The following is a 23403-nucleotide window of genomic DNA, read 5'->3' as shown; positions in this document are numbered from 1 at the left end:
AGGAGCTGGTAAGGTCCAAATCTAGTACTAATGCATCCCATGGAAAAGCAAACCCCGCTACGGTACCTGACACCTTGGCGAGTGGTGGGTCCCGTGCGGTACCAACCGGCCTTCCGCTGGGGCGGACATCAGCTGAAAGAGAGGAGCAGACCACAGCCGGTGAATATTGTGGTGTCTGATGCTGTTGAGACACTTGTACTGCGCCGGTGCTAGCAGAGGACAGCCTTTGGCTGGCACTGCTCACACACGTAATGTGGCTGCTCGTCCCTGCGTACAAGGGCTTTGGACGGGTTCCTGCCCAGCCCATTTGAAACAGCACAAAGCTTCATTTACCGTCCTCCCCTGCCATCTGCTCCAAACCAAGGTGTCCAGGGAGAGCTACTGCGCTCCACGGGAGCCACACAGCTCTATTTCAAGATTAGACCATTATGTGTTCCTGATCTAGGACTTGGAGGCAGGTAAAAGGTTGGTGAGGTAAAGAACAATCTTTGTCTTGTGCAGATCCTTCTAGATCCGAACCAGCAGGCAGAAAATCCCCTAGCTGCCTCTCCCCTGGGAGCTGCACAGGACCCTACGAGAACTGTGGTCCCTACAGCCAGCTCAGCCAGACAAACGCGACTTCTGGAGCGCTGGTGTAGGTCTAAGAGAAGAGCCGTTTTCTCTTGGGCTGCACTGCTCCCCTCTGCAGAGGTGCAGGCAAACGCGAAACCGGGGTCATGCAAGCCCAGAGCTTTTACCGAGGCAAATAGGTGGTTTTCCCGTCCAGCTGCCATCTGCTTTGCAGGTGCGATGCTCAGATCCTCCGGTGAGATAGTACCCGCTCTGACAGGAATAGATCAAGGTGTAGCCCAGAGATGGCAAATCCAGAGCACCGACGTTGGCGTGGGAGGGGGTCTCCGGCTGCTTACAGTGGTGAGCTGAAAAGCACAAAGAAAAAGGAGATGAGACACCATCCAGTCGTACACGGAAAGGCAGAAGAGTGACACCATCACGTCAGCAGGGACAGAGATCTCTTAGAAGAGCTTTTTTCAGCAAAAGCTTTCTCTGCTTACTGAGGGAGACAATGCCATGCCTGGATTTTTCCCAGCCTGATGAATTAATGAGACCGCTTCCCATGCTTCGCTGGCTAGATTGCTCTTTCTGGCTAAAGCTCTCAGGGGATCCTTCGCTTGGTTCCAGCTTTCATGAACTGAAGATCAGGCTCTGCCACCCCCCACCTTTTAAGGGGAAAAAAAGTCAAAACCAAATGATGCTAAATACACCCTCCTCCTTCCTTTGACCCCAGAATTTTGTCTGAGGTCTATCTACAGACTGAAGAACGCCTTTACAGGACATCGAGACCCGGTAAGTTAAGCCAGCGATTCCAGCGAGTGCATTACAGATTTGTTTTTGTATCATCTCTCTTCATAGGACCACTATCCTACTCATAATGTGCACATGCCTGTCCGTAGGATCAGACAGTAAGTCCTCAGAAGTGTGCAATAGTCATAAATTCCTATAATTGCTCAATAACTTTCAGGATTTGGCCACAGAAATGGAAACCGAGCTTGTCCAACTCCCTGCCACCAGAGCGAGCGTGTGCCCGCACTGCTCTATCAGGTCCTGCTGTAAATGTGTCACCACTTTCCTTGAGAAGTTACAACACAAAACGAATGAATCACAGAGCTGGGAAGCTCCCTCTCACCCATACTGTAAATTTGCCCTTTCTGCCGCTCTCAAACTGCTCATGAATGAAAACAAATCCTCAGCAGCCTTCATGAGGTATTATCTTAATCCTCGTTTTACAGAGGATGAAATATAAAATCCAGAAAGCTGAAAGACTAACCCGAACTCGCGTGGTCTGAGAGCCCTGGCTGCGAGCCCGCAGCCCAGCACTCATTAGCAGTAACTGCATCCAACTCCGCGCTGCGGACGGAGAAGGCTTTACACAAAACCTCAAGGCGACAACTCAGTAGTCCTTGCTGGCACGGGTAAGCCAAAACCATTTTCTATTTCAATGCACCTAGCACCAGGAGCAAAATCCCACGTACAGCCACAGCTGCTGCTGCATCCTTGCAGTCTTCCAATTCAGCAGAGAGAAGCCAGTGAATCTGGGGACGCGCTCCCACCACCTCGGCAAGCAGTGGAGAAGGGCAGCTCCTTCCAGGGTAATTGCCCCCCCTCTCCCCTGACGCTACGTGCAAGGGTTTTTAAAGGTGGGTGCCCCAGTTGGGCTGCCCGCAGAATGAGCGCCTACAGGGTTTGTTAGCGGAAAAATATCTCACCAATAAACCACCTCACAAGGGAGAGGAAAGAGCTTTTTAATACTTATGATACAGAGGCCGTGATGGATATTACCACTTAAATCCATTACATTAAACTCCTTCTGGTGTAGCAGGGAAAAGATGATGGACAGCTTAAAAGAAAGAGCAACACGTTATTAAAGATGAGGAGAAACACTACTCTGGCGGAGAGCCCTTCTGGCTAAATGTTAACCTTGGTCCCTGGAGCGTGAGCTCACATCTTGGCCATCAAATACTGTTCCAAAAGCACAAAACAAAGTCTCACCTGAAACTAAGTCTCTGAGGAAGGGACAAGCAAAAAAAATCTCATCTGAAATCAGAAGCAGCTGCTGGTGTAGTCATGTCAGGAGAGAAGTGATTGTGTGATCTCCCTTTTCTTCAAGAATATGTTTTGTCAGAGCTCCCCACCAAATTACCAGCTCTTCATAGACAGCAATTTGCACAGCGAAGCACGGCGAAGCACAGCAACAAAACAAGGCAACAGCATGGTTAAAGGCACCGGTTTCCTTTGACAAAACCTCTCCCAAGACTTACGGACGCAGTCCGGCTGCATGCCGCTCCACGTCAGGTTGGGGAGGCAGGTCCTGGTGGTGGAGCCCTGCAGCAGGTATCCCTTCTGGCACTTGAAAAAGATGATGCTTCCCACCTGTTACAACAGCAGATCAACCACTGAACTTTCTGGTGCAATGTGATTCACCCACGCTTGTAATACAGAAGTACTTCTATAAGTAATTTTCCATCTTCTATATGCTGGAGAGGGCAGTCACCTGCCTTCTGCCCTCTCCACCACGCCAGAGTCTGGTGTTGAGAAAGCTCCCAGAGCCCCTGGAAAGCTGCGGCCTTCAACTGTGCAGGGAGTTGCTTCTTTTAGTGATAGAGGCAAGGCTGCTTTGTCTTTTAAATATACCCAAAGCCAGCATCAAACATAGGTGCTGTTAGAATGGGCTGAAATTTTTGCCGAAAGGGATATTCATTACAACTAGTATCAACAAACATCCTGTAGCTACAATTATAAATGCCATTTTGGACTGTGAGTAGCAGAAAGGATCACAAAAACTGAAAACCGACTTTTCAGCATTTTTGAGGTATGCTTACTTTTTGCAGACTACCCACTTTTTTACATTTGGTTTCTACCAAATTATTATTATTTCAACCAAACCATTACTGTACGACGGGGCTCACTCCCTGCTTCAGACAGGCTGGCAGTACGATGCTGTTTGGCTCCGAGCCCCGTTATTGCAACTGGATTTGCTTTAAAACCAGACTATGCTGGAACAAAATTGCTAAGCAGGGCTTTGAGTACCTTTCCCATCCTCCCTAGCAAGGCTGTACCACGCAGGCCACCTCCTCGCTGACCCTGCAGCCGGGTTTTATCACTCAGTCGCTTCTGGACTCTCAGCTGGGTGCTGCGGTCCCCTGGGTACCGCATCCAAAGGCACCGGTTCTCCGTGACACGCTCTGCTCCAGCCACCATCTCGTCCCCTGCGCGAGCACGGGAGGTGGTTCCGCTACGGCGTGCAGCTCTCAGCCTGGCAACCCTTACAAAAGTCAGACTTACGGCGTCTCTGTCTCTTTATTAATTAAAAACTAGAATTAATTCATTAAAACCCAGGATTAAGGTAACTATTAGCAGCAAAACTGGAAGATCCGCTCTGGCAGGAGTAGCCCCATGGAATCAACTATCCCAGCCCCGCGCCCAGCTCCGTCGCAGCAGGGAACGGGCACCCGCGGGGACGGCAGCGGAGGCTGGAGATGGAGCACCCCCGGGGAATCGCTTTGCTTTTTTTCTCTCCTTTCCACGGATTTCACACCGTACGGGAGCTGAGATTAAGAAAACCACCTACAGAACTTGGTCTGAAAATTAATGGAAATTATGTCTCCAATGTGAATATTAATTACACTAATAACTATTAATTAGCACTATAATTAATTATCATAAATAATGCATTGCCAGTTAATCCCATACAAACGCACTCTGAGCTCTAATGGAGCACACCAGGATGTCCTGCTTACGGGAGGACACATTAATCCACGTCAGGACTCAGACGCGGACTAACCACAGCAAATATCGGGGCGCAGCCGGTGCCGAGCCAGTACCTGGTAGCCCTGGGAGTTGTTCTGCATCCCAAAGAGAGGCACGCCGGGGTCTGCGCACGTCGTGAGGCTGGGGTCTGAAAAGAAAAGAACAGAAACGGTGTTTTAAAGGAGCAGTTGGGGAAGCCACGTCAGAGCTCTTGCTCTCCACACAGAAAGATCGCGCTGCGCCTTTGCATCGAGACAGAAATATTTTGCTACAGAAGGAATACATAGCAACAAGGAAAAATACACGGATCTTTTTGTTCCTTAAATCCCTGACTGTTGCAACGCAAACTAACCAGAGGCACTCTATCACCCAGGAGAAAATGCAAGAACATAAATCTCGTGTCAGGGACGACTCCCGTCCCTTCCCCTGTTCTATACACGAGGAGCGAAGCCCCCGAGCCCTCCGCTTCCACCGGCCACCCCCCGCCCCGAAGGCTGCGGTGACCCTGTCCTCTCCCGCCTCCTGGGTCGGCACCTTCGTCCTTCGGGGCTCAGCTCGGCTGTTGCTCGCATGCTCCCCTTGGAACCTCGCTATTTCGTCATGATCGATGGGGGCTGGAAATCTTAATGCATCTCAGATACATAATGTCTCTTTACGCCTCGTTCGGTCTCAATCTATCAGAAGATGAATATACACGATTCAGCAGGAATACCTGCTGCTACTCTGCTAGCATCTATCCTTTTTTTTTCCCAGCGTGTCGACAGTAACAGGGCATCAACAGAATTAAGGCAGAGATGCATCACATTAATATGAGCATCCCAAACTGAGCGACGGAAACTGAAGCTTCTGTCTGAAAGGCAGTTCAGCAGCAGGTTCCCTGCTCCTTGGGATCACGGGTTTGAGCTAAGGTGCGATGCTGCCCACAGGGATGCTCGGGTACCCGGCCAGGGCAGCTACGTTAGCAGGGAGCTGGAGCATCGCAGGATCTTAGTGCGATCGGATGACAGTCTGCTCTGGATTCCCAGCCTTCTTTCTTCAACTTGCTCAACGTTGCTACGAGAAGGACCATAAGCTCCACGGCAAACCCCTCTCTACACTTACTTGAAATACTCCAGTTGTATGGGATTGTGCAAGACAAGAAATAAACTAAGAAAAGTCTCCACAATCCAACACAGAGAGACAGAAGTGGCCTGCCACTACAGCCTGCAGCTATAGGACAATGAAGCACAACTTCTGTGCCTAATATCACGGTTGTTTATTTTTATGCTTTTATTCCTTATGATCTGACTAATCGGTCTCTTCACACTGAAACATGAGGCACTTGTTGGTGTCGTCCCCAGGTCCCTGGAGCTGCAGCGAGTACCTAAACAAGGGATACAAAATGTGGCCAATTTGGGGCTGCGGCGCACAAACTAATTCATTTTCAGTCATTTGGTTCTGCTGAGCTATCGTCGTTTATCACTGATGCAGTTTCCATGGAAGCCCTCAGATAAATCACAGTGTCTAAAATAAATAAATAAATAAAGAGCCCCATCGCTGGATGAAGTCGCAGGTGATGGATGGCAGAGGGTGGAGGGCAAAGCCTCGGTCTCCTGGCTGCATCTGGGGGGGTCTGTGGTGCTGGGAATCTAACGTGTCTCAAAAACGGGTGAGATCTGAATAAATACAACACTTTGGGTTCAGCTGCTTGTGTCGGGAACTGACATTTTGGGTTAAGACACACAAATCTTCTCCCTTCTCATGGTTTGTTTTGGGGAGACAAATTCTAAGTATTTCATCAGTAGCATGAAGAGCTGTATTTGCTGGGTTCAATCATAGGTGGCTCTGGAGGGCTGGGTGCCATGTACGTACGACAGGATCCCGGACAAGGATTTGCAAGAAAGCGATAAAGCATTTAAACCCAATGTTTACAACGTAGGCAGGTGTTCCCAACTCCGTACGTGAGAAAGCTCCTGGTGAAATCAATAGGAAGCTTGGAGGTTCAGGCCACGAGGGTTTTTACATTACTGTAATTGGTGATGGATTTAAGATGCAGCTAGAACGACTGAAAACTGTGGAGAACAACCTGAGATCTGTTTCTGCCCCAGATGCCCACATAAGGTGATGATGGTGGTGTTCAGGCAGACAGTTAAGGTAACAGCACACAGCCCGTGCTGTTTATCACCGCAGGAGCCCTCGAGTTCAAGAATGTAGCCAGAGTTTTAAACAGGTGAAGAATGCTGTGACTAATTGTGATTATATACCTCCCAGAGGTTTCAAAGGGTTCTGAAGTGCCAGAAAATGGGCACCTGAAGAACGTGTGGAAATTTCAGCCTGAATCCCAACACTGCAGCTAGGCAAAGCCATTTGTAGGATTTCGAACGCTGTATATAGCACTTTCATACTTCTAGGAGTTGCCAGTCTGGATATAATTCAAAGGCGGCAGAGAACCTAAGAGCTCTCGCATGCACCCCTTAGGCAGAACTTGGTTTTGCTGCAGTTTCCATGAGCAGAAGAGCTATGCTCCAGCAGCCCATGGCTGCTCTCTGCGGTCAAATTGCATTTTCAGTCCCATCGCTGATAGTGATACCGTGCATCCCCACCGAGCAGCGTGCTGGGTTGGAGGTCCCCGAGGAAGCCTGGAAGTAGCACAGTGACCAGAGCCCAGCACTGTGCAAAGACAACAGATTTGACATTGGCAGGGGTGTAGCAGCGCGGTACAGGGCACAAGTGCAGGTGCAATATTGCCACTGCCCCCAGCCCCAGAGGTAACTCAGGCAGCACCAGCCTTTGGGACCTCTGCGTGGTGCTAACCCTCTGCAGGCTCTCACGCAGCCCTCCAACCTTATACCCCGGGTTGCAAATGTCAACCTGCAAGTTCTGCAAAGGAACTTCTCTCTCCTGCCCACCGGCAGCCCAAGCACAGTGCTGACGAGCAGTAACAGGGAGGAGATCGTCTTCCTCGGACGTACTATGTATCGACCGCCATCGGGGACAGGCGCTGAATCTAAGCGGCAAGCCCCAAGAGAAGGAGATGAGTCGTTTACCACCAGCTAGTACGCGCAAACCAAAAGCATCCCTGTACACTCTTGATTTTCAGGGGAACAAAGTACTAATTTCTGCAAACACAGAAAAGAAAACCAACTTTGCAGCAAATGGAAAAGCGAGGCGACCGCTCAAAGCTCTTTGCTTGTAGTTGCAAGACAGAGGAGTCTCCCCATACCTATGCAGCTGGGCTGGGTCCCGCTCCATGTCCCATCGGACTGGCAGAACCTCCGGGCTGATCCCACCAGCACGAGCGGGGCTAAGCAGGAGAAGGAGACGGAAGAGCGGTACGTGAAGCCTCTGTCCTCCCTCCTGCCTTGAGCGGGTATCCCCGGATCACCGCAGAACACAGCTGCAATGGGCAGAGAGACAAGCGGATTGTGATGAACCTTCTCGAGAGCAAGCAATGTTAATAAGCTAAAGATGGGTCTATTAACAGCCCAAACCTTACCACTCCTTGCCATCAAACTCTGTGATTGACTAGGGAATTAGTAGTGGCAGAAGGTGTTGCTGGCTACTTTCTTTGTAATTCTCTCTTTTTGCCAATTGCTCTTAATTACCTTCCACCTTCTTCCCCATCTTTTCTTTTTTTTTCCCCTAACAGCATGCTTAGCTTTAAAATGTATCTCTAATTGCATGATGTCATATTGCTATATGGTTCCATGTCACACAGAAAGCCCGTTAATTATACAAGATCCAGGGAAAGGTGCAAAGAACACAGCGAGGGCTTTGTACGATTTAATATGAAAATGGCTATTGTGCAGCTGCCAGCCACTCAGCCAAGAAACTCAAATCTGCCTTCATCGTTATGAGACATTTAACTAATTTTTTTGCATTAGCTATTGTATCAAGCACACAGGTTTCCACCCAGCCAAAGCGCTGCCTTCACAAAACACTCCTGACTTCTGCTGCAACAACACAGCGCCCTTTGCCAAAGGTTGTTTTCCCTGCAGCCTTTGGCAGTTTCGAGAGCCCTGACTGCAGAAGACTCAGTCACTGGGCAGACACACGGACAAACAGCGAGTTCTAAGGATGCTGGGTGGACAGGAACATGCAAGATCTCCAGACTTGTTGCGAACGTGACCTCACGTCTCCGTTACAAGAGGTGGAGCGCCTGACTGCGTCCCGGCGGCCACTACCACCTCCTCGTCGCAGAGATGGCGAACCGAGACTCCCAGCAATTTGGCTGCTGTCGGGAGGTCGGGAGAGCATTCAGACTTCTGGCTACAGGCACACACATCATGCTTTTTTTTTCTGGCATGCAAAACTCCTGCTGACTTCAGATAATGCAAGACTTCCCTTGGGCTTAGAGGTAGGAAGCACAGTAACCAGATATTTAACTTCTCGCGTACTGAGAATAGTCCATCCGTAGCCTCTATGATACTGCCAGGCAAGGCAGAGTTGACACTAAAATCAGCTACATGGAGACCAGCGATGTTGGAGAGAGAGCATCAAACGACTGAGTTTTAAGCATAGCCCTCCACCCACGTCACGCGCGAACGCGTAGACGCTGCCTACTCACGAAAGCACTGAGGAATTTCCCCGCTCCACGTCCCGTTCCCCTCGCAGGTCAGCACAGCGGGCAGGGAGAGCTGATACCCCTCCAGGCAGGCGTAGCTCACGCTGGAGCCCCAGCTGAAATCCGAGCCCACGACTTTCCCGTTGGGGATGGCTTGTGGGGATTTACAGACGATAGCTGATCGAAAAAGAAAAGCGCGCTTGGTTCTGCTGACTTCTCGGGCGCAGTTATTTCCATTAACAAGCAAATTCATGTAGGATCAAAGTTACATTCTGCTCTCAAAGAGCACCTCCTGGGACTGGCCTAGCAGGGGGCTGTACAAACTTCTCCAGCTGTGCATGCAGTTGTAAACCCCAGGATTTTACTTTGAAGTTTGGAGTTAACCAAATCCCAAATCTCAAAGTCAGATTTCTGAGTCAGTGTTCATTTTCAGCTGAAGGTAAGAATCCACCCCGACTTAGTGCGAAAACTCATCTACGATTCCCTGAAAGATTCATACGTCTTTGGACAACCTGGCTGAGTTTCAGATTAGCAGTTGAATCAACAACCAGCGTGTATTTCATCCACTCTAGGAGTGTTTTAATATGACATTTTTGCAGTGCTTTTCTTTTCAGCTCAGGGGAGCAACTGGGAAAGATGCTAAGCTTATGCAAATCAACCTGGCCTCCAAATGAGACTCTGGCCACATTCTGGATTATTCCTGCAACATTAGCTCAGTGGAGAGAATCAGAGAGGAGTGTAAGAATTGCTCTTTACAGCCTCTGAAGGAACTAGAGTGTATCTGGAAGTTTCTATGTGGTCTGCATTTATATCAGAATCGTGACAGGTGAATTTTCCAGATTGCTAAAGAAGTACAGAGGTGCTGCTACGAGCCTTATCTACACTTGGTGGGTGAGTAAAAACACTCGCAGAAGAGATCCAGTCTGTCCTGCAACTGCTCTATTATTTCCCTTTCCTATCTCTGAACTACAGAGGCAATCTCAGAACTGAAAAATAACGAAAGGAGTTGGAAAAGAACATTTTTCAGACTTCTAGATGATGTCAAAAAGCGTGTGCTTGCAAAACACAGTATTTCATTTGAGTTTGATCTGGGTTTTCGTGAAGTCACTTAACTCTCTGTGCTTCACTCTCCCTTCTCTACTACTGAGATAATAGCAATTACCTCCCTCCCAGGCATATTGTGATGACCAATAGACCTAAAGATAGCAAGGTGTTCGTGCTATGTTGATAAAATTGCCTAAGTGCCATAAACACAGGTGACATTGAATGACTGGACAGAGAAACACCCAGGTGGGCTCCAGGCACTATGTAGCAGTTGCTGCCTATTACCTCGTCACAAGTTACAAAAAGTTTGTGGCCTGTAAAACTTGCATCCTCCAATATTTACAGCAACCAGTCTCACCCTTGCAGGCAGGTTTGGTGCCGTTCCAGGTTCGGTCTTTTGTGCAGGTTAGAGAAGATGCCCTGTCTGACTCCATCATATAGCCAGGCGTGCACTGGAACACCACCGTTTTATTGTAGGTAAAATCACTGCCCAGTCTAATGCCGTTGGCTGGCACACCGGGGTCACCACAGTTGATCACTGCCAAAGAAAAAGGAAGAAGCATTTCTGGCTGACCATCCCTCGTCTCACACTTCTGGCTCTGCAATAACGAGAAACCTCATGGTCCCGAGTATTTTTCAACGCAGGATGTAATCCACTGATCATGGAGAAGGGAGAATTGTAGTGCAGAGGATTTGGATAGCGGCGCTAGCTATACAGCAGGCTAGGCTACAGCGCGTGGAGAAAACTTTGCTTCTACTCAGTGGAGTGAGCAGAGATCTTAATAGCACATTAAGACCTTGCAAAAAGAAGTATTAACACACATTAAACATTAAAGAAAACCTGGGTCAAATCTGGGCTAGCTGGAAGACAGTTTGCCCGTGGCACCCTCTCCTCTCTTTACCCTAGTTACTATCTCTTATGTAAAACCACGTTTCCCATCATCCACGTTCCTGCTGCAGGCGCCTGCGGGTGGGAGCCAGGACGAAACACGGCACATTCACCGAGGGCTTCTGAGCTGGGGCTCTGCCCACGCACGTCCTGGTGCCGGCACACCGGCAGGCAGAACGCTTCTGTTCAGAAGCGGCCCCGGAGAGCCCCTCCAGGTTGGCTGACATCTACTCATGAAGTTATTACAGAGCTCCCTTCATCCAACTGGAAAAAAAACAAACCCAAAGCAAGAGTTTTCCATTAGGCACTGGCAGAGATTGCAGGCTGAGCGACTGCTGCTGCCACTAGAGAGTTTAGCTGAGTTTCTCGGCATGGCACACGTGCGTGTGTGCATCTACAGCGAGCGTCCAACACAGCCTGACAACTTGTCCCCAGAGCCCGGCAGCACCATTCATCTCATCTTCCAGGAATCCATCCCAGTGCTCACCTGTGCACTCCGGACTGGTCCCAGTCCACGTCCCGTTCACTGTGCAGTGCCTACTCAGCACTCCTGTGGAGTAATAGCCTTCCCGGCACTGGTATATAATGGAACTGGAGAAAATCAAGCCGTCGTTAAATATAACCCTCGCGTTGCTGGGGGTTCCTGGGTTTCCACAGGATATAACTAAAAAGCAAAATGGCAAAGTTAAAAAATACCCAAAAGACAACCAACCTCCCCAAACCAAAAAACAAGGCTTTCATCCTCAACTGACTGTTCTCAATAAAAGTAAGATTAGCTGCAAAGCCCCTGGATCAGCTCAGACAGAACAGGCTATTCCGTGGAAAATCAGCTACATCAATCCGACAGGATCCAACCACCGCTCCCCAGGGCTCTGCCTCGCCAGGCAGCACGTCCCAAGGCTGCACGCAGCGTCCCTGGCAGGGGACTGAAAACAACTCTGTCCCTGCGGCCAGTCGGTCCCTGAAGCACCAGTCCCACTCCTCTCCTGGGGGGATCCTGCACTTCCCCACCACAGCCCAGCCTGGGAGCAACCTCCTCCTGCCTGCCCCTCCAGGCTGAAGGAAGAACTTGTGTCCATTTTTTGTGGGGCTTTATCCCAGCTCTCAAGCTCAAATCTGGTCCTACAGCTTAATAAAGCAGGTGGTGCCAAGCCTGGAGTCCCTCCATCTTCCAGGAGTTTGGGAGCCCGGACCCGAGCGTTGCCGATTTGCCTCTGGCCCCTCTGGGAAGCCGACAACTTTGCAGACTTCAAAGGAATGAAAGCAGCAAGGGAGCCCGCTGCTCTCCCGCTGCCGCGTTGCTCGCTGCCCAGCTATATCCAATTATGCTTTCAGACGAGGGAGAATATTGTGGGAATACAATTATAGGTTTGTCACTGCCCGAGTTTTATGTCTAAAGTACCTCAGCACCACAGCAATAAAAAGGCATCAGAGTGAATGGTGGCGCACGAAGCCCTGTCATGACAAAATAAGCACCTGCAATAATTGCGCCCGGCCCTCATTTACTCTGAAATTACAGGACATAAAAGAAAATCACATGAATCGAGGAAAGGCTTAAATGACAAATCCCAGCTCTTTGACAAGGAAATTCCTTGGCCCCCCCCAGCAACGTGCCGCAATCTCTGCGAGAGCATCAGTCTGTGCTCGCACAAGGTGACCTGTCCCTGCCCTGGGACTCGTCCCCAGCACACACACTGCAATACTGCCAGCCATTCTGCACGGGGAAATGCAACTTCAGACCCCAGCAGGAAAGCAATGAGCACAGGCCACCAACGCAAGGAGAGAAGTCTTCCCCTGCCTTGTTGCTTGGTTTGCTGACAGCCTGTTAACATATGAGCTTGTTGGAGGCATATATGTTTGACAGGAGGAAACTAATAACCGTTCTGGACTGTGTGCACAGAAACTCTGCATGGCACTAAAATCGTCCGAGGTGCTCTCTCGTTACAGATTTCTCATGCAGCCAACGTCTCTGTGATACACGGTGTCATTTCCAAGAGTTGCTGGGATAAAAGTCAGATTCTATCAACTCAGAAAAAGCTCTAAAATTACTATTTCACTGCCTGCCCATACATCAGCTGTTCCCTCCTGCCCAACCTCCTCCACCTATGCAGGTGGCCAAACACACACAGGCGACCCAAAAATATTACTTCTGTGACTACAAGGAGACTCATGGAAATGGTTTAATCGCAGCATGCATCAACTGCGACCTGTAAAGGCTAGATATAAAAGAAGCCATAAATGTAAGGATGAAAGGTTTGAACTTTTCAAATCATAATTTAAATATAAATAGGATCTAATCATGCAAGTGAGCAGTAAGCAGGTAAAGAACTCCGTTTGGCTTCAGTGGGAGATGTAAACTGAATTAGGCCCCAAAAGAAAACTGGTTTTGGCTCTGGTTTTTTGAACAGGGTATAAATCCTGAAGAGCCCAGAACTCCCACAGTCATACCCACTCATGTCCTCTTAAGAAACTCAACCCAGTCACCTTTAAACTGAAGTCAAAATTCAAGAAAATAACCTGAAAATCAGCTGCATCAGATGGGCATTTCTTAGAGTTGCTGCTTCTCTACCAGGGAAATATTTGAGGAGATGATGCTCAGCTGAAATGACTGATACGACAAGAAAGGTTTGACTCTCCGCTGCAGCAAGGAGCGCAAGAGGAGCCGAGAGCCAGCTCGTCCCGCTCCTCTCCCCCAAGACTTGGTTTCTGCCACGTCGCAGAAGACGCGACAGACAAAGCCAGGGGTCCAGACCCTTCATACCCCCATCGGCACACGTCTCCCCGTCTGTGCCGAAGACCCAAGAGCCCCGACCCCCATCCTGCCCGTACCGCACCAGCACAGACCTCTGCAGGGCACTCCTACACTGCCAACCCCACCGCTGCTATCGAAACATTTCCAACGTCCCTGGGACTTCCAGGCTGTTAGAGAACTCCCCACCTTGGGGTTTCTGGGTCTGTTTCTTTATCAAAGTAAATTTTGTTCCTACAGTTATTTTTACAAAGTCCTTTTTGAGCAAACCCCACGGAAAAGCTTGCTATATGCAATTAACTCCATCCCCACCAAGTACTCGCGCATCTTTAAAGACTACCCGCAGCACGAGATTTTCCAAGCAGCTCCGGGCCAAACAGTGGGATGCGGTGAAGCTCAGCGTGGCAGGCTCCGAGCTCCTCAAACTCTAACAGGAGATGGCACAGCGGGAACCAAACACTTCAAAATGCGTTCCTGAGCCCTCCCGAGAACTCAGCTCCTTGCCCTAACCCGGGAGCTGTAAGCTCCTTTCCACACTTTAATGCTTCCTCAGGTCCAGCCGCGAAGTCAAGGGCACATCGCCTCGCTCCCCTTGTTCCTCGTTAATTCTGACATCTGCAGTTACCGAACACGAAGGGCTGCTGACTGGAGGGGTTTTGGAGCCAGCGGGTGCGACAGCAGGCTGCGTCTGCTGCTGCTGCGGCAGCCTCCCCCAAATCCTCCTCCTAAGGAGGAATCAGTTTTGATTTTTGGGGACGCGAGCCGTGCACGCGTGCTGGGGCGGCCCGTGAACAGAGGCGGCAGGGACTTCAGTGCCTGCTTCGACTCCCGGTGACAGCCGGAGCCGTTCCCTGTGATCCCGTCGTTGCTGGGGGGAGCTGGGAAACTGCTGTACACTACAATGTGGCCTCTACTATATAAAACATCACAAGGCTCAGAGGTGCTCCAGAGCTCAGCAATAATTAATCTGATTCCAACCCATGCCTCCTTTTTCTGAGAAGCTTATTAAGATTCCTCCCTTGCCTTTCTTTGCTTTTTCCTACATGTTTTACAGTGAGAAGCTGCTGGGAGAAGGGAATTTCTCTGGGTCCTGTTCAGGCACTCGGCTCAGAGCCAGCGTAGCTGCGCAGGAGGCGAGCGATGCTCAGAGTACGGTCAGACGAGGCCACCGAGCTCCCCCCGACGGGTACCACCATTATCCAAAACGGCATCGGCCAGAGCAGGGCAAGGCGCAAGTGCTGTTACTTCTTACAGAGACTAAGTTCCCCCAACCCTGCACCGCAAACACCTCCCCGAGCACCGCGAGAAGGGCTTGTTTCAGGACCTTTCCTTCAGTCGGTGCCAAGCAAAGGCACGTTTCTGCAAGGAGCAGCAAGCCCTGCTCTTCAGAAACTGCAGCGAGGACAAGCTGTGGGCTGATGCCTGCTGTCAGCGCACGTCTGACTGCGCTCGAAGTGGCGTGCAAATAGTGTCCTTTGCGTGTTGCCCCTCCTCTGACCTAATCTTTATAACCGTCGGTCCTTCTTTTAGGCTCTGCTGCCATCTGACCGCCCGGCTGACACACTCTCCTAATGACGTCTGACACATCAGGAAAAACCTCCTGCTGGAATAAGACACAGCTGAGAGCCTTTGGAATCTCAAAGCCTTTGCTTCAGGGCTGGTAATTTCCATGCTGTTTAATTTAACCAGTAACCCATAACCTACCTAACCATGCAGGGAGAGAAAGAAAAGCAGCCTAGACCCGAATCCCAGCCCTGCCACCTCCCACGTCCTCAGCAATCAAATGGGCATGAGACAAAACTCAGTTTCTTTTCCCAGTGTTACCACTTAAAATAAACACACTTCCATCTACTGAAACTGCCAAAGAGCAGCCAGAGCCTCATCTCATTTCGGATGCAGTTTTAATTCACTTGGAGAAACAATAAACATTATACAAGCAAATATTCTGCTCGACTTATAAGAGGGGGAGGGAGCGTAAAGCGGAGTACAACTGAGGAGCCCCCTCCTGCACCACTCCTCAGCAAACACGGATGGGGCATCGGGAAGGCGGAGAAAGAAGGGAAAAAGCATCTAAAATTTAATTTACACTTTAAAAACTTGCTGGAAATTAAAGCTAAACGAGGCCTAAAATCTCTGATTTTGGAAAGCCAGGGAAGCTGCTCTTACTGGGGACAACAAAACCAGAGCTACATAAACCAGACTGAAGCAGGAGTCTCAGATGGAGTCCCTGCAATTAATTTAATTCCAAACCATTTGTACATTTTAGAAAAATCAGCTGTGACTTCTTCCTGCCTCCCTATTCCTTTGGTTTTCTTCAGAAATGTTCTAGTGGGTAAAAGACATCAGGATTAAGAGCCGACGGGTTTCACCGTGACCCTCTGCGAAGCCCAGTGCTCGCAACCTGCCACACATCCCCTCCGTGGATCAGAGCTATACTGGTCCCAGTGCAGGCAGACACCGACGTTGAACATCAGCCCCTGACTTCAAAGACGAGCAGATGCTTTGTAATTGAGCCCATTATGGCAGCTCGCTCTGAAACGGAGGTAACGACTCCTCTCTCCTTCCCTTCTATTTACGCTGTAGGATTTGCACCGTGTCCTCTGTACGTCCGCGCATTTACGCGTTCCTCCTCTGCTGAACGGCCCGAGACCCTCTGTGCTCATCTAGCAGCTAATCTGGAGAGCAATTTGCATTGAATTCCCTGGGCAGGCGAGCGCCGGTGACCTGTGAAGCCCCATCAGGCTTGATTTTACTCAATTCTGGTGGCTGAGAGCAGCGAACAAGCGGCTGAGTCAGAGAGCTAATGCGCCGCGGAGGTGCCGAGCAGCTCTGGAGCTGCGCTGGAGCTTTTCCACGGCAGCACCGAGGTGCCCATTCCTTCCGAGCACCTGCCTGGGCACTCAGCCCTCATCTTCATTTGCCCTGAATTCAATCCCCAAATTAATCTCCTCTCCCTCTCCTATGAATACCTGTTTCAGAGAGTTGAATATAACACTCAAAGTGCAGTCAGAAGAACACCTTGTAGTGGCTGCAACTCGCTGTGAATACAAATGAGAGACAGAGCTCGCTGCTCATCACTGTAAATTACCTTCCTATATTGGCCAGTCAGCACTTAACATTAAATGACTACATTATAGGCATAATGTTATTATTATTCATAAAGTATGAAAAAAAATCTGCCAGGGATCCGTATTTTGGTGCCTCTGGAACCTGATGGGTTATTTATCCTGAGATTAATGAACAGAGCCTTTTCACTGAAAGAAAAAAACAGAGAATGAAAAAAACCCGAGACCCGAGTGCATTAATAACATGATTCAGTGTCTTTTCAATCAAGAGCTCCATCAATTTGGAATAAATTTCCAATTCATTTACAAACTCTCTCTGAGCTTTTGGCTTTCAAAACAGCTGGAGAGAAGCACTTGCCCAGGTCTCCTCACATTTGGTATCCTGCCTCGTTTTGGCTTTTATTCTTTCCCAATAGATTTTTAAACACTTTTATAAAACAGTAGCAGTGAGCAGCACAGCTCAGAGAATCTGGCTGGGGGGTTTATTAGATTGGATTATAGGGTCTTACTTGATTCCTTCAAATGGAAAAATAAGAGGTTTGGGGTTTTCAAATATGAAAATATGCTTACTGGATTATAATTTGCATTTTGTGTTTCTGCTTCATGTAAATGACTCTTGCACGTGCCAGTTCCAGCTTTGACAGAGGTTTGAAGCTATTGACTTTTCCCATTCTGCTGAATTTCCTCAACAAAGCAACAATGAATTAGTTGGTGGTACCCACAGACCTTATGCCAAAATGGAGCATTTCTGATCAACTAGCTGGATACATGATGCAGATCAAGAGACGTTTACCCCAGTGATTCTTGCAGCGAGCCTGTGAGTGACAGTCTCAGGGGACGACTGGGAGTGAGGACCAGATCCCAAAGGCTCTTCTTCCTACTCTAAACCTCTGTCCAGATGTTGGCGTGAGCCTGAATGACCTCAAACCCTTTGCACCATCCCGGCGCACCCTGCAGAACAGAGCTGGGCATGGAAAAAGGTGATAGTCAGCCTCTAGCACTGAAAACCCCTCCTGTGAGACGTGCCCTGCAGATGTTTGGAAAGGGGACGATTGAGGCTCCTCGACATACACGCAGTATTTGGAGGAAACGATGAACAAGGGTATTATTTCTTGCAGCACCAGACTGTCCCTGGCAACTAAAACAGAGGGATGGGCTGGCTGGGCGGCTGTCCCTGCTGTGGTAATTCTGGGGACACCAGGGCAGGCTTGGCGTGACACGGGAGAGGACGCGGGGTTGGAAAAGTACCTTCGCATTCGGGCTGCGTGCCGCTCCAGGAGCCGTTGGCTTGGCAGGTTCTCTCGGACGAACCCCGGAGCATGTAACCGGGCTCGCAGCTGAACCGGACCACGCTGCCCACGTCAAAGTCATCTCCCAGCCCGATGCCATGCGAGGGGATCCCTGGGTCACCACACAAGCCCTGGCTGCCTCCTGTTAAGAAAAGAGTACGGTATCAGCAGAGTAAGCAAAGTCATGGGGTTTGGCCCTTCTTCCCTCTCAAGTGCAGGCATCCGGAGGGCCAGCACGCAGATTTGGATCGCGTGACTGACTCCGTTTAACTCCGACTGGCTCTCAGCAGAGCGGGGAAATTCCAGATGAAATGTCCCCTGACTCCAAGAGCCCGCCGGTTTTAAGCTGGTTGCAAAATACGGCCGTAACTCCTGAATCTCAAGATGGAGCCCTCACCAGCTGCAGCTGCTTTCCGTGGCAGCTGCTCCAGCAGACAGCAGCTCGGTTGCCAGCATCAGTCATGAGGATGGTTTTCCCTCCAAGCAGAAATTACGACACGCTCCGAGCCACCTCAGCACGCCCTATTGTATTTGCAGAACACGAAGCTGTTGGGTTTGGAGCACGGAGGCTGTAGGGATCCAGCTGAGAAACATCCGCTCGTACAAGTTGCGAACGCTTGGAGCTGCCGGCTGTAAGTCAGGAGGACGGGAGGAAGGGAGCAGCTGGAGCAGATGCCTCGCAGGGGTTCTCTGGGGCAGGCTGGAGAAATGCCCACCTCCTTACTGCCTGATACAGGCTCACACCGCGTACGCCTCTTCCTGGCTTTCTCCGCTAATGATCTGTGTAAACATATCCACCCCCAAGCCAGAAAAGACTATTTCACTCCTGCAGCTAGCAATGAAGTTCCCGGTTCCCGGGCCTTCTGCGCTTTGCTGCAGGTACAGCCTTTGCAGTGTTACGTGTAATATAAAACATAATGAGCCTATTCACCATCTGGGGGACGTACTTACTCATAAAGAGAAGGGGGAGAATGCTCCAGGTTCAGCATTTTCTTTCATGTAATGACTTATAGCAATAAATCTTTTGTTTCACCTTGCAAAAACTGCCGTCACACCGTAGCGATCTCCCGCATGCAAGAACCTTTGGCAGGAGATGATCTGAGCTGTATTCTGCCTCCTCGCTGCTATTGTAACTGTACCGCCCGAGTTTGGTGTAACAGAGGAACCTCTCCCCAAGCCCTCGGGTGGAAATCACGGTTCTGAGGTACTGGGCACGCACCTGGCCCCCAGTCAGAGCTGGCCTGTCCAATGCCATCAGCCTCGGTCTAAAGCTGCCTCCACGAAGTCATTCAGAAAAAAAAAAAATCAAACACAACAGATGTCAGTAGGAACTAGTCAGAATGACGCTGAACGTTTCCAAAAATCCACCCACAAAGACGACAGGAGAGACAGTGAAAACCACATGGGGGAAAGGCACGAATTAGAGCAGAAAACCCTTCCGAGCAGCTACAGATCAAGAACTTGGCTCTGCAGATACAGCTTCTGAATACGAGGATGACTCTGCCTGATTTCTTTTTCCCTTCCAAAGCAGAGGTTAAACTTGGTCAAGTGGAGCTGCTAAACTTAAGTGGCGTAATTAAAAATTAACACTTGTCCCACATGCTTTGCTCCAGCTAAGCTCCTATTTCGTCTGCCTCCCGGCTCTCCGAGGATCAAGTGACCGAGTGGTGCGGGAAGGGCTTTGCACAGAATCCTGCCAGTTATTCTGCACCCTTCCTCCCACTGGAGGCCATCGGCTGAGATCCCAGCACCCCGATTTCAGGAAGGTTTGGCAACCACATCTCACGGCATCCCCCATGACTTTGACCTGAGTCCGTCTCATCAGGGACTTTTTGTGCTTATCAGGATGTTTTCAGTGCAAGACCTTTCTCGCTCTGGCACGGAAGCGGGGACGGACTTCTGTTGCCAAACTGCTCTCAGTGGAGATGCTGATGATGTGGAAACTCATTGTACCAGCTTTCACTCGCCTTGTGCAGACCTGGGATTGCTGTGGTGCCATAACAGCAGATGTCAGGCCCTGGAAAGGGGCCACATGGGCTTCTTTTGTTGGAATGCATGACAAAGAGGGTCAGATGCTGCAGATCGGATGCAAGGACCCGATTTTGCATAAGACATGTTCATCCTGTACAGACTCTGCATGGAGAAACCTGTAAAGCAGCAGGCTGCACTACACCTCCTACCACAAACATTTGCTGCAGTGATGTATTCCTCGTGTTGCAAGCTGAGCGGTTTACTCTGCCAGCGCTTATCATCCAAGTTGCAGGAGACCGGATAGCTGAGAGGCAGCGATTTTCAGAGCCTTCCACAATCTCCCTCCATAGCACGTGTATTTCTCCAGCTCACCAAAGCACATCAGGCTGTTCCCTCCCAGGATAAAGAGGGGTAGCGGAGGGTGGGAACTGCCCCATCCCCTCCCTTCTGAAGCCCACCTCACCTGAGCAGTGCGGCAGGGAGCCGCTCCAGCGCCCGTCGAGCTGGCACATGCGAGTGGAGTTGCCGATCAGAGTCCTCTTCCCCAGGCAGCTGTACCGGACCACGGAGCCGACGGTGTACTTGTCACCCGAAATCTGAGCGTGGGGTGGGGAGCCGGGGTGGCCGCAAGAGACCACTGGAAGAGACAGATGCAACAGCTTCAACTGCGAGGGAACTGCCCCCCGTGAGGCTCGTTTGAAGGCAAAAGCAGCAGGTAGACAGCAAAATACTGTGTGCTTGAGGTCGCTGCACGGGACCTCGGCAGCTTGAACCCCCTCGCCTGCCCCAGAGCCCACCAAGCACCCGGTGCTTCGTGCCACAGTGCATGTGCAGCATAGCAGACCTTGCATCGGCCTCCTTCTGGGGGACGTGAGCTCATCCTGTAAGAGCTGCCAAGGGTTTGTGCGTAAATGCCCAGTCCTGACACTTGACAGGCATTTTGCAGGTTCCTTGGAAAAATCATCCCTTCTTAAACATGAGTATTTCCATGCACACCCTCACCCCCACCCATCCCTGGCAGCGGCAGGTCCTGCGACACAGAGCTGCGATTGATGCCGTGTCACACCTGAGCAAATTATCCTGGCAGATTCTGAGCACTGCTCGCTCAACCGTTGCTAGTAAAAAACCACGGCTAACAATAATTAATAGGTTTACTTTAGCTTAGCAATCAGAGTGGGGACAGGGAGGCTGTTGACAAATACACTGACAGATCTAGGGGCTATTAGACAGGTTTGGATGAGGCTGCTCAGCGTAAAGACCATGCACCACTCGGTTTCTGAAGGAAAGCATCCGTAACTGATATCTTATCTCCCTCTGCTAGAGTCTAAAAATACCAATACTGGCATTAGGTAGAAAACATGATGTATGTTTCAATAAAAAGGAGAGCACGCGTATGTTTGGGCACGTGGGCATTGAAATATACTGGTGCAGAGCTGTGACTAAAACCAAGGACGCTTTGCAAGGAAATGGGTTTGATAGCTAATACTTAAACTCACACTGTAACTAACAATTTAATAACAGATACTCCAGCAGACTCAGCTAAGCTTAAAACCTGTGGCGGTATTGAGTTTTTTAAAGGATTTATATACACAGTGTGAAGACTGTTTCTTCTGATGCGTTAGGCTCTGCTCCCGTATACTCTACATATTGGACTCGGTCTCCCACTCCTCAAAGGGGATCAACTCTGTTTTACTCCCTCCTCAGAAACAGGCATGAGACAACATTTGCAACCCAAGCTTGTCTGGCATCAACCTTCTTAATTTATATTTTAGCAAGTGCCTAGTAATTTTAGGTACCCAGCTATAAACACTTTAAAGGGGTATGGGTTTCAGCACTGAGCACATCTTAAGTTCAACATACAGAAAACAAAGACATGCAAAATTCTTTTTTTCTTTAAACTATTAAGCCCATGAATCCAGATAATCAGTCGTAAAACTGACCTGAGCTTCCAAAGTTTTGGGAATGCCCACAAATCCTCCAAGTCAATGGATGCTCAACGTTTTAAGGAAGGAGATCCCTTTTATACTTAGCTGGAAAGCTGTGGACCAAGGGAGCCTAAGATATTAGGCGCCCAGGTTTTAAAAGGTAACTACCCTCCCGGAGCCCCTGCGGCTGCGGTAACATGCGGTTATCACTTGTCAGTTCCCCATGGCCTGTGCAGGATGCTGCAAATGCAAAAAGGTGGCATGCTGCTAACAAAAGGAAAGGAAAACGTGCCCAAAACTACTTCGTATGACTAGGTGCCAAAGGATAATACAAGAAAAAAAGAAACAATCATGGCTTTGGAACAGCTAAGCTGATTCAAACTTAAGGAGCTCCATTTCTGACTTCTTTAGCGATTCGTTATGCCAGGTAATGAGATGGCAGCTGCTTTCGTCTCCTAAAGGACACACTAGCTGTGCTGGGGGTTGGTCTGTGAAGGGTCTGCTCCTGCGTCTGCCACTAGCTCACTGGGCAGCCCTACGTCAACTCCAAATACACTTTGGACCTTGGTTTCCCCCAGTGTAAAATAGGGATACCACTGCTGACATCTTTCACACTATGCACAAACATCTCCTGGACCAGGTATTAGTACTACAGCACGAGACCACTGTGAGTATTATTTTGTGTCTTTCTACACTATTGGAAATAGTCCTGCAGCCAAACCCATCACCCAGAACCTCCCAATTCTCTCTGCAAACCACAGTGCCAGAAAGGGCCAGGATACTGTAAAGAAAGGGGAAAAAACGTAGAGCGAGGGTCAGGAAGCAAATCCTCTTCAGCACCTGCGCTGCAGCAGAATAAAGGCTGCATTTGTTTCACCGTCGCACTCTCATTTCCCTCCCCCAAAGCCGCGGGGATGAGTGGGTGTATGGAAACTCAGCCATGCCCGAGCGGTGCTAAACACACTCTGTCCTCGGTCAGGCTAATTGCACGCTGCTTCCTATGAAGATCTGTGTTGCAGAAGTTCCGCTGCCCTTCTCCACCTGCAATACCTTCGCTGGAGCTGCACAAAACCAGTAAAACTCAGTGGGAGCTGCCTTCCCCTGCAGAAGGAAACCATCTCTGTCTAATAGGATTTCTCTCCTCAGACCACATATTTTCCTTCCGTGGGCAGGATCCAGAGGCCAGCGAGGCTGATGGAATGATTCCCATGGATTACAAAGGGCTTTGGATCCAGACTTTCTACATGACCGTTCACAGCTAAACAACAGAGAACTACATGGGATGAAAGCCTGTGGTGGATGGGTATTATTCTGAAGAACTTACAAAGACACTGTGGGAGGGCACGGTCCCAAGTGCCATCGCCCTGACAGGTAAGGACATGTGTACCCAGTAAGTAATATCCATGGCTGCACTGATATGAGACAGTTGTTCCAAAGCTGAATCTGTGAGGACCACTTGGCTGCACTTGTCGGATGCTGTTTTCCAGGTGCCCGGGGTCAGTACAGTTTACAACTGCAAACAAACAACAACAACAAAAAAAACAACAAAACAAAGGGTGTAACAAAGAACAAAGGATTCTCCAAAAACGAGCAGGAAAAGGGGAAAAAATTGCAAATCACATA

General features: G+C 49.6%; 1 protein-coding gene across 1 annotated transcript in view; it reads right to left on the bottom strand.

The window, feature by feature from the left end:
* CSMD2 (CUB and Sushi multiple domains 2) overlaps window positions 1–23403 on the bottom strand; it is a 307074-nt gene that overhangs the window by 4256 nt on the left and 279415 nt on the right. The window contains exons 55-65 of the mRNA XM_010576319.1: window positions 23105–23293; window positions 20319–20492; window positions 17844–18026; window positions 11269–11445; window positions 10251–10430; window positions 8852–9025; window positions 7508–7681; window positions 4380–4453; window positions 2817–2928; window positions 738–917; window positions 67–132 (exon numbers count right to left, since the gene is read on the bottom strand). Coding sequence (XP_010574621.1) covers window positions 67–132; window positions 738–917; window positions 2817–2928; window positions 4380–4453; window positions 7508–7681; window positions 8852–9025; window positions 10251–10430; window positions 11269–11445; window positions 17844–18026; window positions 20319–20492; window positions 23105–23293 — 1683 coding nt within the window. The remainder of the gene's footprint in view (window positions 1–66; window positions 133–737; window positions 918–2816; window positions 2929–4379; window positions 4454–7507; window positions 7682–8851; window positions 9026–10250; window positions 10431–11268; window positions 11446–17843; window positions 18027–20318; window positions 20493–23104; window positions 23294–23403) is intronic.

Source organism: Haliaeetus leucocephalus, unplaced genomic scaffold (genome assembly GCF_000737465.1).
Source record: "Haliaeetus leucocephalus isolate CR32 unplaced genomic scaffold, Haliaeetus_leucocephalus-4.0 Scaffold517, whole genome shotgun sequence".
Lineage (NCBI taxonomy): Eukaryota > Metazoa > Chordata > Aves > Accipitriformes > Accipitridae > Haliaeetus > Haliaeetus leucocephalus.
The sequence above is the reverse complement of the archived record's forward strand: the minus strand, read 5'-3'. Positions and strand labels throughout refer to the sequence as shown.